At 33.2% G+C, this 21,057-nt stretch overlaps 1 protein-coding gene across 2 annotated transcripts in view; it reads right to left on the bottom strand.

Annotated features, from left to right (window-relative positions):
* Positions 1-21,057, bottom strand: part of LOC131678768 (roundabout homolog 2-like) — a 374,166-nt gene that overhangs the window by 64,807 nt on the left and 288,302 nt on the right. For both annotated transcript variants that reach the window (XM_058959051.1, XM_058959052.1), the window contains exon 4: positions 7,220-7,322. In XM_058959051.1, coding sequence (XP_058815034.1) covers positions 7,220-7,322 — 103 coding nt within the window. The remainder of the gene's footprint in view (positions 1-7,219; positions 7,323-21,057) is intronic.

Genomic DNA, 21,057 nt, shown 5'->3' with positions numbered 1-21,057 from the left:
TCGAAACGAAGCTTCCAAGTCGACGACGGAGGGCATCTCTCTAATTTGTTTGAGTTGGAAAATGGTGTATGGGATACAAGGATCAGTACTATCGGTTTCGAGTAGTACCAAAAATGTACATATTTTAGTTTAGGCCGACGATGTCCTTCTCATAGTGCGAGGTGCGAAAGGACTGCCGTTATATCGAAAATTACAGAAAGCGGTTAAAGCCATGAACAAATGGACAAATGGATTCTGCATCTCCGCTGCTAAGTCTACTATGTTCTAAGTTAGCCCTAATCTTCGTCGTGAGCCAACTGGAAAGATTTGTATCGACCATAAAGCAATCCCGAAAACAAATAAGTTAAAAATCCTAGGTGTGGTCACTGCACACAGGTTAAGGAACCCTGCGAATCGAGACTGCGGATCCTGAAAATTATCGGAGTTAGATTACCCGGAGACGTTCCTCCTTACTACGAATCGATTCAGCAAACATTACATCCCGACTCATCTACGGAGTGGGGTTTATAAGCAGAGAAGGAGAAGCCGTAGTACAATCGCTAGCCCCACTATATAATCGCATGGTTCGATTCGTCTCAGAAGCATTTGTTATACCAGTCCGATTGCTTCTAACATGTCCGAAGTTGAAGTTTAACCGTTTGAACTAGTCTTTTTTCAGTCAATCACACGTCTTGCTATTCGACTGCTGGAGAAGAGTAACGAAAATGAAAGTCTTCCATTCCTTCAACGGGTCTCACAACGACTGAAGAATAAATTGGGATGCGTCTTCCGAAGATCAATGTTACCTTGCAGGTGGTTTGAGCCCAAACCCCGCATAGAGTGGAATGTGAAAAAACGAGTAAAAGCTGGTATTCCCTCAAACCAAAGGCGTTGTTTACTTATATAAAGGCTCGCACAGAATGAAGCCAAATCTACCAATCGAACATGTCACCGACTACCTATCGTGCAAAGTAAACAAACATACTTCTTTGCAATGCCATCATGCGTGCTAGCAAGGGGAGTATTGTTATTGGCAGGAAAAATATTACAATAATAGGAGTGAAAAACTATTTCTCGACAAACATATGATTACGGCGTAAAAGCCAACTGTCAAAATTCTTTTTGAAATGAAATTCCGGACAAATCGTTACTGGCCGAATACATTACATAGCAGTTAACGACAAAGAAAACTTTTCTCTTTAATCTACTGCCAACATCTGTGATTTGCGAGTTACGGTTTGTCCGGAATTTCCATTGAAAGTGAATTTTGACAGTTGGCTTTTAAGCCGTAATCATATGTTTGTCGAGATTTGTTAATATATTTACTTTTTCTCATTTCTTAATTTGCTTACAAAAATCAGCAAGTTCACAAGAACGTGATGAATGCATATTTTAATTGATTCACCGAACCTCTACAGTGCTATTGAACGACTATCAGGCTTATTTTCCACTTTTTGTATAGTTGATAAATTCACAAACGGAACGTTACAAAACACTCTATTATCTAATTGCGAATATTATGACATTCTTCTTCAAAGATATTTATGGTAAGTGATTTCCTGAGTGTTGCCAGGTTTGATGAAACGTTTTCATTACAAGTGACGAGACTCGTGACGTCCCGAAATATTCTCTCCAGCGCGATAAAAAACAAATACGGCTTTGCGCCGCTTCGGTTCCTAGGCATCGGTTATGCGTCTAAGCCGCATTAAAATGGTACCCCTCAAACAGAGGTTCCTGATGGGTATCGGATGGTTACCGGAACCCAGTAAAGTTCAACCGTAAAGGAGCCGGAAATCTAGCTGGTTCTAATTCGTTTTCCGGCACCAGTAACACAAGCGATTCTAACTAGTCACTCCAGCACCCCGTGGAATTCTAACAATTTCACCACCTGGGCGCCAGTTTGACGATATAAAATGAACTTTGTTTACTTTCGACAAGTTTTGATTCGAGCCAACAACATCCAGCCCTCTTGAGAATGTATCCTGCAATATAGTACACTAGATTACGTTCTGAGTTATCGAACACGCTAGCGTCAAAAATCTTCAGAATACTCCAACTCCACAAGATCCACCTGAAAAAAGGAAGACATTTTAGACCAAGACTATATTTGGTACCACCTGGTTTACTTTTTCTTCCATCTGTTCATTATACTCTTTTTGATTTGAACTGATTTTAACCATTTTATATCGTCCAACTTATAAGATGATGAAGGAATTTCAGATATAATAAAGAAAGCAATTTCAAGTTATCTTTAAATTGAAGAATAGTTGGACGTTATTCAAGCAGTGTTGTTGCAATAAATTTACACTAAAATTTCAAGTGATAATTAATTTCATTTTCTAATAAACAATGATTCAGTAAATTAGCATTAATGTGAAATGAGTGGAACAAAATGATTTGTTAAATAACATTAAAAAAATAAAAATCAACACATAGCCAACCCTAGTTACTGTAAAAGTCTTGTTTTGGTATTATAGTATAACATTGGACTTCACTGCAAATGGTATTTATTGTTCTGTCACAGTGATATGGTTGCCGCTTAAAATAACCTGAGTCCTGCGTTGACTCAAATCCTTTGAATAAATTTAAACGCGTTATTCATTGATTAAATAGCATTCAATAAATCAGATTAAATAATGTTTGAAATGGTTTTCGCTGGGATGTTCCGTTTGCCACGATAAAGTTGCTTAATTTTTCATTCAGAATGAATTTATTTTGTGATTTGATCAAAGTCACTCAAAGTTACAGCAAATATTCCGGTTGCCAGAAAAAAATAAATAGTCTGTATGCCACGCAGTGTTACGCATTCCTCTGTACGGGACTCTATATTGTATACTAGGGCATTGCAAAAAAAATTTTTTTTTGAATTCTCAAAGGCCCCCCCCCCTCTCATATTGTGACAAATGTCAAAGTAAGCTCAGATGCCAAATTTCACATCATTTGGACAATTTTAGACCCCCGCCCACTTCGCTTGAAATTTTTTGAAATTGGTACTATGGGAAAATATGGAGGAAAAATACATTAAATGCTATAACTTTTGAAGTAGCAATCAGAAAATTAAAATTTATACCTCTTTTGGAAGGAAATAATCTAATTATTTGAATGGAGATATATTTGTTTCTAGAAAAATACGGGAAAGTGGGGTACTAAGTCATTTTGGCCCCAAAATCCCCTATATTTAATGATTTTTCTGCTCCGTGATGCAAATCATACATATTTTGTAGTTTTTCTAATGTGAAAAAATCTCAGAAATCGAACGGAACCCTTTTAACCTTAGTCCGAATACGAGAAGTTGGGGTTAAATGGCCTTTTGACATTCATATTAAACTTCATCATTTTCTCGTGAATATATCTCTATTATTCTTCACTCAATTTTCATAAACTATACCTTGTTGAACGTGGAAAATCCTTAGGATTATAACAAAAATAGATTCGTTACCGGTAAAATTCAGGAACATCAAATTATCTGACATATAGTGTCGATTTCACATTTTTATCATAAAATCGCACATATTGACTCCATTTAACAACAAAATTCTTATTTAATTTACTACTTTTAGTGTAAGATATGCTTAGGAATCACATGAGAAAAGTTTCATTCTTGGAAAAATAGGGGAAGTTGAGGTATTAGGACAAACAATGAAAAAAATGAGATTTGTAGAGTAAATATCAAAAAGTTTGATGTTTCTGAATTTTACCTTTAACGTTTTTATTTTTGTTTTATTCCTCAGAATTTTACACGTTCAATAAGTTACATTTTATGAAAATTGATTGAAGAATAATGGAGATATATGCATGAGAAAATGATAAAATTTAATATGACTGACAAAAAGCTCTATAACCCCAACTTCTCGTATTCGAACTAAGGTCAAAAGGATTCCGTTCGATTTCTGAGATTTTTTCACATTAGAAAAACTACAAAATATGTATGATTTGCCTCACGGAGCAGAAAAATCATTAAAAATAGGGGATTTTGGGGCCAAAATGACCCAGTACCCCACTTTCCCGTATTTTTCAAGAAACAAATATATCTTCATTCAAATATTTAGATTATTTCCTTTCAAAATAGGTATAAATTGTAATTTTCTGATTGCTACTTCAAAAGTTATAGCATTTAATGTATTTTTCCTCCATATTTTCCCATAGTACCAATTTCAAAAAAATTCAAGCGAAGTGGGCGGGGGTCTAAAATTGTCCAAATGTTAAATTTGGCATCTGAGCTTACTTTGACATTTGTCACAATATGAGAGGGGGGCCTTTGAGAATTCAAAAATATTTTTTTTTGCAATGCCCTATTGTATACAGACTCTACCTCAAACCTAGTACGTCCCGTAGCAGCTATTGATGGAGCAGTGTCCTTACTACCAAGTACGGTATACGTATGGATCAAAAAGTTGTGACACGGTAGGAGCAAGTGTTTTCAGTGAAAGCTGGCAGAACCCACGTTGGCCACCTACCGCGTCTTTTCAGCGGAGGCTTTCGCGCTAAAGGCAGCAGTATCCAACCCAATACCGCCAAATGGGTCCCTTATTCTATCAGACTCGGCCAGCTGTTTGTAGGCAATTGAATCAGGATCCAGCATAAGCACCCGTGGATTCAAGAAATCGAGTACCATGTGTGATATAAACCGGTCATATTCTGCTGGATCCTTGGTCATGCAGGTATGCACGGAATTGAAGAAGCGGATAATCTTGCTACTGAAGGATCCAATAGTACTTCATTGGATATCCCCATTCCGACAGTAGATGCAACAAGAAGCACGAAATCGAGGATTAGACTCCATTGGTAATGCGAATGGGCATTACCTAGAGATGTGAAAGATCGAAATAATATAGCTGACCAGCATGTTTTAACTCGATTGCGTATAGGTCGCACTAAACTGACGCACGAGTTTCTTCTATCAAAATCTTCGCTTCCCATGTGTAAAAGAGTTCTGTCCGATTATTCGATTTAGCTTCTCTCTGATGTTAAGTCCGTGTCAGACACTGATGAGTAAAAATCGAAACACAGTTCATTACTTACTAATAAAATCACGTAATATGTTTAAATGATTGTTCAAATAAACTGGGAAGTTTGATAAACTGCCATTCGAAATAGTCATTCAATTTCCCTTATTCCTAGTGTAGCATTTCTCAATGTTTTAAGCTCATTGAACTCTATGAATGGTCTGTAACAAGTGCATAATCGTTTCGCTGCCAAAGACAGGACGTCACGTCCGGAATGTTGAAGAAAGGAATAGCCAGTAGGCATGTGACGGCTCTTCCACCAGCAGCATAGAATGCAGTCGAAGACACCGAATAATATGCAATAATGTGTAATGTGGAAAACACGATAATAGTACACATTTTACACAACAATGCATCCGAATCGTAAATAAATTGAACATGACTTCTGTTTGCTGCCTGACTTGCCAACCGTTCTGTGACAAGTGGACAAACTATCGAATCAAAATTGTTCGGAGTGGAAAATTTCACATGAATGCAAATAGGGGAAGGACGGGCGGTAGCGATTGCTAGGTCGTTCCAATGGATAACGATGTCTTGTCCATTTTCCAAATGTTTTATTGTATGAATAGTCAATTCTAGTAGATAAAGCATTCCGATGATGTTCTTCCATTCCAAATTGACTCGATTCAGCGTTGAGCTGCTAATTCGAAAGAAAACAATAATTTTCGCGTGAAAGTGATGGCGATTTCGTCCTTATATAAAAACCAAACTATTTTGTACAGAACCTATTTCCCGATTCGGTCGGCTTGACCGCAAAAAAAAGTCACCAAAGGGATGCCATGGTCCGTTTAGGTCGCTCTACATACAACCATCCGCGACTGCACGCGTTCGATACACAGCTGCTGCACTGCGGTAGATGTTTTCCCGGCACCACAATAGTGTTTGAGATGCAGATTTGGCGTAATTATTAAATTTGTTTCTGGCGGTTTTGAACTCATCCGCTGGCAGGCCGACGGCGACGGAATAACGACCGACAAACCGGCATACGGAACAGCGTGCCAGAGTTTCGGTGGTAGATCGCTATTTCCGGTCCCAACATACAAGCAAAAAGTTTACACTTGTGCAATTGTTATTCAAATTTATTCAAAATATTATATAGCAACGGGAGAAAACTTTCCTCCGAAAATCGGGAGATGCACTCGCGCTGCAGGGAAGCTAGCTGCGGTCGGTAGGGAGTGCGGTTTTGTTACTTCACAGATTTATGGTGCTTCACTTGTCTAAGTTAAGTTTCTTCAGTCATGAAATCATACATATTTTTGCACGAAATTGTTTTAAATAAACTTAAAACATCAAAACTCATTTTACTTTTCGGAAACTTTTCGCTCGCAAAGCTTTGTCGAATTGCAACAAGGCCATCTTCTCTGATGTGAGCATAATACACACACGCCGCTTTCCTTTGAATTGATAATGTGAATTGGATAAATGGTTTATTCAATTTGACTTTAAATACCGCACACGTTCTGAAAGCACTCACTCATCCAACTTCTTCGACGTGTGGAGTTTTCGAGCGTTGTGCCTTCTCCCGGATCCAGCTGGTAACTGGCTGGCTGGAAGGGGATAAAAAGCCGGGACGACGATGACGGTGATGATGATGCAAAGAGCGACTTCATTACAGTCATTATCCTATTAGAAGCGAAATAAAATTAAGTGAATCGTAAATTACCCGATTCATAACTTTGTGAATGACGAGACACAGCGATGTAGATCCGATATGGGGGGAAGGCATTGAAGGCATTGCGACTTGACTGGTTTGATGAGTGGCGTGTGTTTGGATTTATCAGCGTCTTCATTTTACATTTATTCTGCTTTGTTTGTGCATATTTTATAAGACAGCTGAATGAGTCGATGATTTACTGGAAATATTTTGAAAAATTGTTTCGGCTGGAATTTGTGCTGTCGGAGTACGTGGTGGGAGGTTGGCGAATTAATCTGAGGAATGCATGCAATCTGTGATTCGACTATGGTTGTCTGATTGAGACGATTGTCTTCGCGATATTTTTAGAAATCTGGCTCAAGGGTTGAAGGATCTAGTAGTTTTCCATGATTTCAAGGTAAAGAATTTATGCTAACTAAGAGAATAACACAAACTTCCTTTTATGTTTTGATATCTTGGTAACGTCCGATGAAGCTTTCGGAAAACTTTAAAAAGTGGCGGCAATCTGATTCCGCATTCGCAGACAGTATCTCAGCACCTGTCTGCGACCTCCGACAGTGTCAAACTTAGCAGAACTTACCTGACACTTGCAGCGTTGCGTTCCGGCTTCTGGCCACACCGAGCTCGTTGCGGGCCTCGCACCAGTACACTCCGGCGTCGCTTTCGCGACGTGAGTGCACGACCTGGAAAATTAGAAATGAAAATGTTCAGTAGCAGTCGGGCAAAGGGCACAGTGCACTGGAAGCGGGCGCAGAACAACACGACGCACAGCGGGGGGTGGTGGGGGTTGATATATTGACGGTGGTCGAAATGATTTCTGTTTCATCGGGAAAACCTGATCGAGTCGGGGCGAGAGGTGGGCGATAAAAAATGTTTTCTGGAAAATGTAAATCCGTGTGATAGGGAAAATCGATCGTGCTGGGAGAAGATTCCGGTCCAGGGCAATATTTCATCAGCATCACGTTACATCGATACGCTTGGATGAGGGTAATATAAATAATAGGAAAAGTTTTGTGAGGTGTAGGTTGTGGGGTACTCTCCGGTGGGAAAAAACAACAATGACCCTGTTGTGGAGCGTGATGCAGGGTAATAAAGATCCTCTGCGGTTAGGACTAATTAAATGAACAACCTCTCAGAAACGCGGTTCGGGTCGGAACAATATTGACGTGTGTTCCCTCTTCCAGAGCCAAACAACGATTCAAGTAGTAGAACGTGATAATAGGTCATCAATTGTATCCTAGAACGAGACTCCCGGGGTGATGCTCGCAGCATTCATAACGTTCGTGAAAGGATACAAACTAAAACAGTGACACGAAGGACCGATAACTCTTCTGTCGTCATCTTAAAGTACGTAGACAATCGCGCGGGAGCATGGAAAATATGCAACCTTCGTGCATCTCATCTTTTATCAGACTGACTGGTGTGTAAAGTTATGGTATCGTCCTTGCTGCAGGAACTAGCATCCAGTTCGAGAGCAAATGATTTTATTACCCAAGGCGACAGTTAAACCCGAACAGTGGAACAGCCATGCAATCTTCTACAGGATGGCAGATGGGACTGGTGCACGTTCAGGGAACAGAAAGAAAATACGAAAATATTCCTTCTTTTATTGTCCGTCCAGTCTGGGATTTATACAATAAAAAACACATACACACACAAACCCTCACTTTGGGTGGCTGCTACTTTACATAATTCAGCACGGATTCATCGCTGAACAGTTTGCAACAAAATACGCGGAATAACTATTTTATTCTGAATGCCAAGGAGAGGATAAATCAAGAAATCGGGGAATCAGGAAAGGGAAAGGAATAAAACAATATATGAATAAATAAAGAAAGGAATAAAGGAATAAAGGAATAAAGGAATAAAGGAATAAAGGAATAAAGGAATAAAGGAATAAAGGAATAAAGGAATAAAGGAATAAAGGAATAAAGGAATAAAGGAATAAAGGAATAAAGGAATAAAGGAATAAAGGAATAGAGGAATAAAGGAATAAAGGAATAAAGGAATAAAAGAATGAAGGAATAAAGGAATAAAGGAATAAGGGAATAAAGGAATAAAGGAATAAAGGAATAAAGGAATAAAGGAATAAAGGAATAAAGGAATAAAGGAATAAAGGAATAAAGGAATAAAGGAATAAAGGAATAAAGGAATAAAGGAATAAAGGAATAAAGGAATAAAGGAATAAAGGAATAAAGGAATAAAGGAATAAAGGAATAAAGGAATAAAGGAATAAAGGAATAAAGGAATAAAGGAATAAAGGAATAAAGGAATAAAGGAATAAAGGAATAAAGGAATAAAGCAATAAAGGAATAAAGGAATAGAGGAATAAAGAAATAAAGGAATAAAGGAATAAAGGAATGAAGGAATAAAGGAATAAAGGAATAAAGGAATAAAGGAATAAGGGAATAAAGGAATAAAGGAATAAAGGAATAAAGGAATAAAGGAATAAAGGAATAAAGGAATAAAGGAATAAAGGAATAAAGGAATAAAGGAATAAAGGAATAAAGGAATAAAGGAATAAAGGAATAAAGGAATAAAGGAATAAAGGAATAAAGGAATAAAGGAATAAAGGAATAAAGGAATAAAGGAATAAAGGAATAAAGGAATAAAGGAATAAAGGAATAAAGGAATAAAGGAATAAAGGAATAAAGGAATAAAGGAATAAAGGAATAAAGGAATAAAGGAATAAAGGAATAAAGGAATAAAGGAATAAAGGAATAAAGGAATAAAGGAATAAAGGAATAAAGGAATAAAGGAATAAAGGAATAAAGGAATAAAGGAATAAAGGAATAAAGGAATAAAGGAATAAAGGAATAAAGGAATAAAGGAATAAAGGAATAAAGGAATAAAGGAATAAAGGAATAAAGGAATAAAGGAATAAAGGAATAAAGGAATAAAGGAATAAAGGAATAAAGGAATAAAGGAATAAAGGAATAAAGGAATAAAGGAATAAAGGAATAAAGGAATAAAGGAATAAAGGAATAAAGGAATAAAGGAATAAAGGAATAAAGGAATAAAGGAATAAAGGAATAAAGGAATAAAGGAATAAAGGAATAAAGGAATAAAGGAATAAAGGAATAAAGGAATAAAGGAATAAAGGAATAAAGGAATAAAGGAATAAAGGAATAAAGGAATAAAGGAATAAAGGAATAAAGGAATAAAGGAATAAAGGAATAAAGGAATAAAGGAATAAAGGAATAAAGGAATAAAGGAATAAAGGAATAAAGGAATAAAGGAATAAAGGAATAAAGGAATAAAGGAATAAAGGAATAAAGGAATAAAGGAATAAAGGAATAAAGGAATAAAGGAATAAAGGAATAAAGGAATAAAGGAATAAAGGAATAAAGGAATAAAGGAATAAAGGAATAAAGGAATAAAGGAATAAAGGAATAAAGGAATAAAGGAATAAAGGAATAAAGGAATAAAGGAATAAAGGAATAAAGGAATAAAGGAATAAAGGAATAAAGGAATAAAGGAATAAAGGAATAAAGGAATAAAGGAATAAAGGAATAAAGGAATAAAGGAATAAAGGAATAAAGGAATAAAGGAATAAAGGAATAAAGGAATATAATAAGGGAATAAAGGAATAAAGGAATAAAGGAATAAAGGAATAAAGGAATAAAGGAATAAAGGAATAAAGGAATAAAGGAATAAAGGAATAAAGGAATAAAGGAATAAAGGAATAAAGGAATAAAGGAATAAAGGAATAAAGGAATAAAGGAACAAAGGAATAAAGGAATAAAGGAATAAAGGAATAAAGGAATAAAGGAATAAAGGAATAAAGGAATAAAGGAATAAAGGAATAAAGGAATAAAGGAATAAAGGAATAAAGGAATAAAGGAATAAAGGAATAAAGGAATAAAGGAATAAAGGAATAAAGGAATAAAGGAATAAAGGAATAAAGGAATAAAGGAATAAAGGAATAAAGGAATAAAGGAATAAAGGAATAAAGGAATAAAGGAATAAAGGAATAAAGGAATAAAGGAATAAAGGAATAAAGGAATAAAGGAATAAAGGAATAAAGGAATAAAGGAATAAAGGAATAAAGGAATAAAGGAATAAAGGAATAAAGGAATAAAGGAATAAAGGAATAAAGGAATAAAGGAATAAAGGAATAAAGGAATAAAGGAATAAAGGAATAAAGGAATAAAGGAATAAAGGAATAAAGGAATAAAGGAATAAAGGAATAAAGGAATAAAGGAATAAAGGAATAAAGGAATAAAGGAATAAAGGAATAAAGGAATAAAGGAATAAAGGAATAAAGGAATAAAGGAATAAAGGAATAAAGGAATAAAGGAATAAAGGAATAAAGGAATAAAGGAATAAAGGAATAAAGGAATAAAGGAATAAAGGAATAAAGGAATAAAGGAATAAAGGAATAAAGGAATAAAGGAATAAAGGAATAAAGGAATAAAGGAATAAAGGAATAAGGAATAAAGGAATAAAGGAATAAAGGAATAAAGGAATAAAGGAATAAAGGAATAAAGGAATAAAGGAATAAAGGAATAAAGGAATAAAGGAATAAAGGAATAAAGGAATAAAGGAATAAAGGAATAAAGGAATAAAGGAATAAAGGAATAAAGGAATAAAGGAATAAAGGAATAAAGGAATAAAGGAATAAAGGAATAAAGGAATAAAGGAATAAGGAATAAAGGAATAAAGGAATAAAGGAATAAAGGAATAAAGGAATAAAGGAATAAAGGAATAAAGGAATAAAGGAATAAAGGAATAAAGGAATAAAGGAATAAAGGAATAAAGGAATAAAGGAATAAAGGAATAAAGGAATAAAGGAATAAAGGAATAAAGGAATAAAGGAATAAAGGAATAAAGGAATAAAGGAATAAAGGAATAAAGGAATAAAGGAATAAAGGAATAAAAGGAATAAAGGAATAAAGGAATAAAGGAATAAAGGAATAAAGGAATAAAGGAATAAAGGAATAAAGGAATAAAGGAATAAAGGAATAAAGGAATAAAGGAATAAAGGAATAAAGGAATAAAGGAATAAAGGAATAAAGGAATAAAGGAATAAAGGAATAAAGGAATAAAGGAATAAAGGAATAAAGGAATAAAGGAATAAAGGAATAAAGGAATAAAGGAATAAAGGAATAAAGGAATAAAGGAATAAAGGAATAAAGGAATAAAGGAATAAAGGAATAAAGGAATAAAGGAATAAAGGAATAAAGGAATAAAGGAATAAAGGAATAAAGGAATAAAGGAATAAAGGAATAAAGGAATAAAGGAATAAAGGAATAAAGGAATAAAGGAATAAAGGAATAAAGGAATAAAGGAATAAAGGAATAAAGGAATAAAGGAATAAAGGAATAAAGGAATAAAGGAATAAAGGAATAAAGGAATAAAGGAATAAAGGAATAAAGGAATAAAGGAATAAAGGAATAAAGGAATAAAGGAATAAAGGAATAAAGGAATAAAGGAATAAAGGAATAAAGGAATAAAGGAATAAAGGAATAAAGGAATAAAGGAATAAAGGAATAAAGGAATAAAGGAATAAAGGAATAAAGGAATAAAGGAATAAAGGAATAAAGGAATAAAGGAATAAAGGAATAAAGGAATAAAGGAATAAAGGAATAAAGAATAAAGGAATAAAGGAATAAAGGAATAAAGGAATAAAGGAATAAAGGAATAAAGGAATAAAGGAATAAAGGAATAAAGGAATAAAGGAATAAAGGAATAAAGGAATAAAGGAATAAAGGAATAAAGGAATAAAGGAATAAAGAAAGGAATAAAGGAATAAAGGAATAAAGGAATAAAGGAATAAAGGAATAAAGGAATAAAGGAATAAAGGAATAAAGGAATAAAGGAATAAAGGAATAAAGGAATAAAGGAATAAAGGAATAAAGAATAAAGGAATAAAGGAATAAAGGAATAAAGGAATAAAGGAATAAAGGAATAAAGGAATAAAGGAATAAAGGAATAAAGGAATAAAGGAATAAAGGAATAAAGGAATAAAGGAATAAAGGAATAAAGGAATAAAGGAATAAAGGAATAAAGGAATAAAGGAATAAAGGAATAAAGGAATAAAGGAATAAAGGAATAAAGGAATAAAGGAATAAAGGAATAAAGGAATAAAGGAATAAAGGAATAAAGGAATAAAGGAATAAAGGAATAAAGGAATAAAGGAATAAAGGAATAAAGGAATAAAGGAATAAAGGAATAAAGGAATAAAGGAATAAAGGAATAAAGGAATAAAGGAATAAAGGAATAAAGGAATAAGGAATAAAGGAATAAAGGAATAAAGGAATAAAGGAATAAAGGAATAAAGGAATAAAGGAATAAAGGAATAAAGGAATAAAGGAATAAAGGAATAAAGGAATAAAGGAATAAAGGAATAAAGGAATAAAGGAATAAAGGAATAAAGGAATAAAGGAATAAAGGAATAAAGGAATAAAGGAATAAAGGAATAAAGGAATAAAGGAATAAAGGAATAAAGGAATAAAGGAATAAAGGAATAAAGGAATAAAGGAATAAAGGAATAAAGGAATAAAGGAATAAAGGAATAAAGGAATAAAGGAATAAAGGAATAAAGGAATAAAGGAATAAAGGAATAAAGGAATAAAGGAATAAAGGAATAAAGGAATAAAGGAATAAAGGAATAAAGGAATAAAGGAATAAAGGAATAAAGGAATAAAGGAATAAAGGAATAAAGGAATAAAGGAATAAAGGAATAAAGGAATAAAGGAATAAAGGAATAAAGAATAAAGGAATAAAGGAATAAAGGAATAAAGGAATAAAGGAATAAAGGAATAAAGGAATAAAGGAATAAAGGAATAAAGGAATAAAGGAATAAAGGAATAAAGGAATAAAGGAATAAAGGAATAAAGGAATAAAGGAATAAAGGAATAAAGGAATAAAGGAATAAAGGAATAAAGGAATAAAGGAATAAAGGAATAAAGGAATAAAGGAATAAAGGAATAAAGGAATAAAGGAATAAAGGAATAAAGGAATAAAGGAATAAAGGAATAAAGGAATAAAGGAATAAAGGAATAAAGGAATAAAGGAATAAAGGAATAAAGGAATAAAGGAATAAAGGAATAAAGGAATAAAGGAATAAAGGAATAAAGGAATAAAGGAATAAAGGAATAAAGGAATAAAGGAATAAAGGAATAAAGGAATAAAAGGAATAAAGGAATAAAGGAATAAAGGAATAAAGGAATAAAGGAATAAAGGAATAAAGGAATAAAGGAATAAAGGAATAAAGGAATAAAGGAATAAAGGAATAAAGGAATAAAGGAATAAAGGAATAAAGGAATAAGGAATAAAGGAATAAAGGAATAAAGGAATAAAGGAATAAAGGAATAAAGGAATAAAGGAATAAAGGAATAAAGGAATAAGGAATAAAGGAATAAAGGAATAAAGGAATAAAGGAATAAAGGAATAAAGGAATAAAGGAATAAAGGAATAAAGGAATAAAGGAATAAAGGAATAAAGGAATAAAGGAATAAAGGAATAAAGGAATAAAGGAATAAAGGAATAAAGGAATAAAGGAATAAAGGAATAAAGGAATAAAGGAATAAAGGAATAAAGGAATAAAGGAATAAAGGAATAAGGATAAGGAATAAAGGAATAAGGAATAAAGGAATAAAGGAATAAAGGAATAAAGGAATAAAGGAATAAAGGAATAAGAAAGGAATAAAGGAATAAAGGAATAAGGAATAAAGGAATAAAGGAATAAAGGAATAAAGGAATAAAGGAATAAAGGAATAAAGGAATAAAGGAATAAAGGAATAAAGGAATAAAGAATAAAGGAATAAAGGAATAAAGGAATAAAGGAATAAAGAAAAAGGAATAAAGGAATAAAGAAGGAATAAAGGAATAAAGGAATAAAGGAATAAAGGAATAAAGGAATAAAGGAATAAAGGAATAAAGGAATAAAGGAATAAAGGAATAAAGGAATAAAGGAATAAAGGAATAAAGGAATAAAGGAATAAAGGAATAAAGGAATAAAGGAATAAAGGAATAAAGGAATAAAGGAATAAAGGAATAAAGGAATAAAGGAATAAAGGAATAAAGGAATAAAGGAATAAGGAATAAAGGAATAAAGGAATAAAGGAATAAAGAATAAAGGAATAAAGGAATAAAGGAATAAAGGAATAAAGGAATAAAGGAATAAAGGAATAAAGGAATAAAGGAATAAAGGAATAAAGGAATAAAGGAATAAAGGAATAAAGGAATAAAGGAATAAAGGAATAAAGGAATAAAGGAATAAAGGAATAAAGGAATAAAGGAATAAAGGAATAAAGGAATAAAGGAATAAAGGAATAAAGGAATAAAGGAATAAAGGAATAAAGGAATAAAGGAATAAAGGAATAAAGAATAAAGGAATAAAGGAATAAAGGAATAAAGGAATAAAGGAATAAAGGAATAAAGGAATAAAGGAATAAAGGAATAAAGGAATAAAGAAGAATAAAGGAATAAAGGAATAAAGGAATAAAGGAATAAAGGAATAAGGAATAAAGGAATAAAGGAATAAAGGAATAAAGGAATAAGGAATAAAGGAATAAAGGAATAAAGGAATAAAGGAATAAAGGAATAAAGGAATAAAGGAATAAAGGAATAAAGGAATAAAGGAATAAAGGAATAAAGGAATAAAGAATAAAGGAATAAAGGAATAAAGGAATAAAGGAATAAAGGAATAAAGGAATAAAGGAATAAAGGAATAAAGGAATAAAGGAATAAAGGAATAAAGGAATAAAGGAATAAAGGAATAAAGGAATAAAGGAATAAAGGAATAAAGGAATAAAGGAATAAAGGAATAAAGGAATAAAGGAATAAAGGAATAAAGGAATGAAGGAATAAAGGAATAAGGAATAAAGGAATAAAGGAATAAAGGAATGAAGGAATAAAGGAATAAAGGAATAAAGGAATAAAGGAATAAAGGAATGAAGGAATAAAGGAATAAAGGAATAAAGGAATAAAGGAATAAAGGAATGAAGGAATAAAGGAATAAAGGAATGAAGGAATGAAGGAATAAAGGAATAAAGGAATAAAGGAATGAAGGAATAAAGGAATGAAGGAATAAAGGAATAAAGGAATAAAGGAATAAAGGAATAAAGGAATAAAGGAATAAAGGAATAAAGGAATAAAGGAATAAAGGAATAAAGGAATAAAGGAATAAAGGAATAAAGGAATAAAGGAATAAAGGAATAAAGGAATAAAGGAATAAAGGAATAAAGGAATAAAGGAATAAAGGAATAAAGGAATAAAGGAATAAAGGAATAAAGGAATAAAGGAATAAAGGAATAAAGGAATAAAGGAATAAAGGAATAAAGGAATAAAGGAATAAAGGAATAAAGGAATAAAGGAATAAAGGAATAAAGGAATAAAGGAATAAAGGAATAAAGGAATAAAGGAATAAAGGAATAAAGGAATAAAGGAATAAAGGAATAAAGGAATAAAGGAATAAAGGAATAAAGGAATAAAGGAATAAAGGAATAAAGGAATAAAGGAATAAAGGAATAAAGGAATAAAGGAATAAAGGAATAAAGGAATAAAGGAATAAAGGAATAAAGGAATAAAGGAATAAAGGAATAAAGGAATAAGGAATAAAGGAATAAAGGAATAAAGGAATAAAGGAATAAAGGAATAAAGGAATAAAGGAATAAAGGAATAAGAAAGGAATAAAGGAATAAAGGAATAAAGGAATAAAGGAATAAAGGAATAAAGGAATAAAGGAATAAAGAATAAGGAATAAAGGATAAAGGAATAAAGGAATAAAGGAATAAAGGAATAAAGGAATAAAGGAATAAAGGAATAAAGGAATAAAGGAATAAGAATAAGGAATAAAGGAATAAAGGAATAAAGGAATAAAGGAATAAAGGAATAAAGGAATAAAGGAATAAAGGAATAAAGGAATAAAGGAATAAAGGAATAAAGGAATAAAGGAATAAAGGAATAAAGGAATAAAGGAATAAAGGAATAAAGGAATAAAGGAATAAAGGAATAAAGGAATAAAGGAATAAAGGAATAAAGGAATAAAGGAATAAAGGAATAAAGGAATAAAGGAATAAAGGAATAAAGGAATAAAGGAATAAAGGAATAAAGGAATAAAGGAATAAAGGAATAAAGGAATAAAGGAATAAAGGAATAAAGGAATAAAGGAATAAAGGAATAAAGGAATAAAGGAATAAAGGAATAAAGGAATAAAGGAATAAAGGAATAAAGGAATAAAGGAATAAAGGAATAAAGGAATAAAGGAATAAAGGAATAAAGGAATAAAGGAATAAAGGAATAAAGGAATAAAGGAATAAAGGAATAAAGGAATAAAGGAATAAAGGAATAAAGGAATAAAGGAATAAAGGAATAAAGGAATAAAGGAATAAAGGAATAAAGGAATAAAGGAATAAAGGAATAAAGGAATAAAGGAATAAAGGAATAAAGGAATAAAGGAATAAAGGAATAAAGGAATAAAGGAATAAAGGAATAAAGGAATAAAGGAATAAAGGAATAAAGGAATAAAGGAATAAAGGAATAAAGGAATAAAGGAATAAAGGAATAAAGGAATAAAGGAATAAAGGAATAAAGGAATAAAGGAATAAAGGAATAAAGGAATAAAGGAATAAAGGAATAAAGGAATAAAGGAATAAAGGAATAAAGGAAATAAAGGAATAAAGGAATAAAGGAATAAAGGAATAAAGGAATAAAGGAATAAAGGAATAAAGGAATAAAGGAATAAAGGAATAAAGGAATAAAGGAATAAAGGAATAAAGGAATAAAGGAATAAAGGAATAAAGGAATAAAGGAATAAAGGAATAAAGGAATAAAGGAATAAAGGAATAAAGGAATAAAGGAATAAAGGAATAAAGGAATAAAGGAATAAAGGAATAAAGGAATAAAGGAATAAAGGAATAAAGGAATAAAGGAATAAAGGAATAAAGGAATAAAGGAATAAAGGAATAAAGGAATAAAGGAATAAAGGAATAAAGGAATAAAGGAATAAAGGAATAAAGGAATAAAGGAATAAAGGAATAAAGGAATAAAGGAATAAAGGAATAAAGGAATAAAGGAATAAAGGAATAAAGGAATAAAGGAATAAAGGAATAAAGGAATAAAGGAATAAAGGAATAAAGGAATAAAGGAATAAAGGAATAAAGGAATAAAGGAATAAAGGAATAAAGGAATAAAGGAATAAAGGAATAAAGGAATAAAGGAATAAAGGAATAAAGGAATAAAGGAATAAAGGAATAAAGGAATAAAGGAATAAAGGAATAAAGGAATAAAGGAATAAAGGAATAAAGGAATAAAGGAATAAAGGAATAAAGGAATAAAGGAATAAAGGAATAAAGGAATAAAGGAATAAAGGAATAAAGGAATAAAGGAATAAAGGAATAAAGGAATAAAGGAATAAAGGAATAAAGGAATAAAGGAATAAAGGAATAAAGGAATAAAGGAATAAAGGAATAAAGGAATAAAGGAATAAAGGAATAAAGGAATAAAGGAATAAAGGAATAAAGGAATAAAGGAATAAAGGAATAAAGGAATAAAGGAATAAAGGAATAAAGGAATAAAGGAATAAAGGAATAAAGGAATAAAGGAATAAAGGAATAAAGGAATAAAGGAATAAAGGAATAAAGGAATAAAGGAATAAAGGAATAAAGGAATAAAGGAATAAAGGAATAAAGGAATAAAGGAATAAAGGAATAAAGGAATAAAGGAATAAAGGAATAAGGAATAAAGGAATAAAGGAATAAAGGAATAAAGGAATAAAGGAATAAAGGAATAAAGGAATAAAGGAATAAAGGAATAAAGGAATAAAGGAATAAAGGAATAAAGGAATAAAGGAATAAAGGAATAAAGGAATAAAGGAATAAAGGAATAAAGGAATAAAGGAATAAAGGAATAAAGGAATAAAGGAATAAAGGAATAAAGGAATAAAGGAATAAAGGAATAAAGGAATAAAGGAATAAAGGAATAAAGGAATAAAGGAATAAAGGAATAAAGGAATAAAGGAATAAAGGAATAAAGGAATAAAGGAATAAAGGAATAAAGGAATAAAGGAATAAAGGAATAAAGGAATAAAGGAATAAAGGAATAAAGGAATAAAGGAATAAAGGAATAAAGGAATAAAGGAATAAAGGAATAAAGGAATAAAGGAATAAAGGAATAAAGGAATAAAGGAATAAAGGAATAAAGCAATAAAGGAATAAAAGAAAGGAATAAAAAGGTAATCGAAACAACAAGGATAGGTCCGAAAAGCGAAAGCTCTTCAAGGGACGAAACAAAGATGAACCACTTATAGTCAGAGCTATGATGATTCATACGTAAAGATACTGTGCGCAATGCGAATAAACCCGATACTCAAAGAACTGAGCTCAGACGTTAAGAAAATCAGGCACACCCACACTGGAAAGATAATCCTGGAATTGAATAAGGATCCGAAGTCAAACTGCTCTACTTACAAAGAACTCACCGAGGAAGTCATGAGCGAAGCGGTGGAAGTGAGAGTTTTGTACCTGGAGGTAACCATCCAATGTAACGACTTGGATGAAATATCCTCGGAAGACGAGCTAAGAGAAGGTCTGAAAGAACAGTGCGAGCTTTGAGAAGTGCAGATGACAATCCGAATGAGGAAGGGACCTTTTTGCACGCTTTGGTAAGGCTTGCAGTTCACTAAGTGTCTCTCAGCAACCGGAAGTGTGCTTCAAGGGTCAAGAGTTCGGCCACCAAGCTAGAAACTGCAGTGGACCTGTCAGGAGAAATTGTGCAGAAGGTGCGGGGAAGAATGCCACAAGGCAAATTACTACCAACAGGCTCCGGAGGTAGAAAACAACATAGTTCGTCAAGAGAGTCTTCGTTGAAGCATTGAGGCGTGAGTGCATTCACTCGTACTTCAGTGCAGATGAAGTAATAACTGCATTAACAAGAGCGTGCGATGCAACCAGGCCAAGAGGAGGTGAACCAAGGTAAGTCGCCGTCCAGTCCTCTGGTGGAACTCGGTGATTGCTGACCTATGTGCATGTTGCCACCAAGCCCGGAAGAAAGTTCAGAAAGCCCACAACGTCGCTGAAAGAGCAGCTCTAAGCTTTACCACAACACAACTCAAATTCGTGGGCGACACCCGGCAGTACCACTGGATAGGTGCCCGGAGAAGATGTAAGTCATCGTAGAAGCGCATTTTCCACAGCATGAACGGATAACCTGGCCCCCCACGCCGTACGGGACTAAGGAAGAGCACGAAGAAGAAGAAGCTCGCGTAACCAATAAGGAGTTGATATTGGTGGGAATCGCTTTGAAAACCACGAAAGCCTCGGGACCAGACGGTATCCCCAATGTGGCTCTGAAAACAGCAATTTGAACGAACCCAGATATGTTTAGGACAGCGCAGCAAAAGTGTATAGACAATAGTAACTGCCCCGACACCTGGAAGAGACATAACCTGGTGCTATTGCCGAAGCCAGGCAAGGCCCCTGGAAATCTTTCAACATACTGGCCGATATACCTGTTGGATACAGTCGGCAAGGTGCTTGCAAGAGACATCCTTAACGGGCTTATAACATACACGGCGAGAGATAATGGCCTATCCAAAACCAAAGCCAGAAGCAAGACAGAAGAGGAAACCGTTACTGCGAAGTGGTTGCGCTGGATGTAAAAAACGCCTTCAACAGTGTTGGTTGGGCTGCTATCGCCCATTCGCTGCACAAACTGAAAATTCCCGAGTACCTCTGTACGTTTCTGAGGAGCTACTTCCAGAACAGGCAACTGATCTACGAAACTGACACCGGAAAAAGGAGTGTAACCGTAACAGCGGGCATTCCACAGGGTCCATACTCGTCCCAACTGTTTGGAATGCTATGTACGACGGAGTGCTGAAGCTGTGCCTTCCCAGGGGCGCGAACATTCTAGGTTTTGCGGACAATCATCGTATGATCGACTCAAAACGGGAAGTTAGACAACTGAGAGTGAAAGAGGATCGGCTAAGCTTTATTAGCCATATCGACACGCCTGCAAAAGGGCCGTGAAAAAGATCTTGGCGCTATCTCGGATCATATCCAACAATTCGGCGATCAGCATCAGTAAAAAGTGACTACTGGAGGGTGCTCAAATAAGCAGGACCTGCATATGTGACGGCACTGCAGACGAAGAGGAGTATATCTCGGTTGAACAGCACATTCAAGTTAATGGCCATGCGGGTGACTAGCGTGTATCGAACTATCTCGTCAAAAGCAGCCGACGCGATAGCTGGAACGATTCCCATAAACCTTATACTCGAAGAAGATAGCGATTGTTATAGGAATAAAGGCACGAGAGGAGTCCGGAAACAAGCCCGAGCTGATACTTTAAGGAAGTGATAATATCAGAGGAATAACGCTGTAAACGGTAGATGGACCAATCGACTAATTCCATGCCTGTCGGTGCTGGTAAACAGAGTGCTTCGCAAAGTGACCTTCCACATGACGCAGT

This window comes from Topomyia yanbarensis, chromosome 2 (genome assembly GCF_030247195.1).
Source record: "Topomyia yanbarensis strain Yona2022 chromosome 2, ASM3024719v1, whole genome shotgun sequence".
In the NCBI taxonomy this organism is placed as follows: Eukaryota; Metazoa; Arthropoda; class Insecta; order Diptera; family Culicidae; genus Topomyia; species Topomyia yanbarensis.
This window is presented reverse-complemented; position numbering and strand designations above follow the sequence as displayed.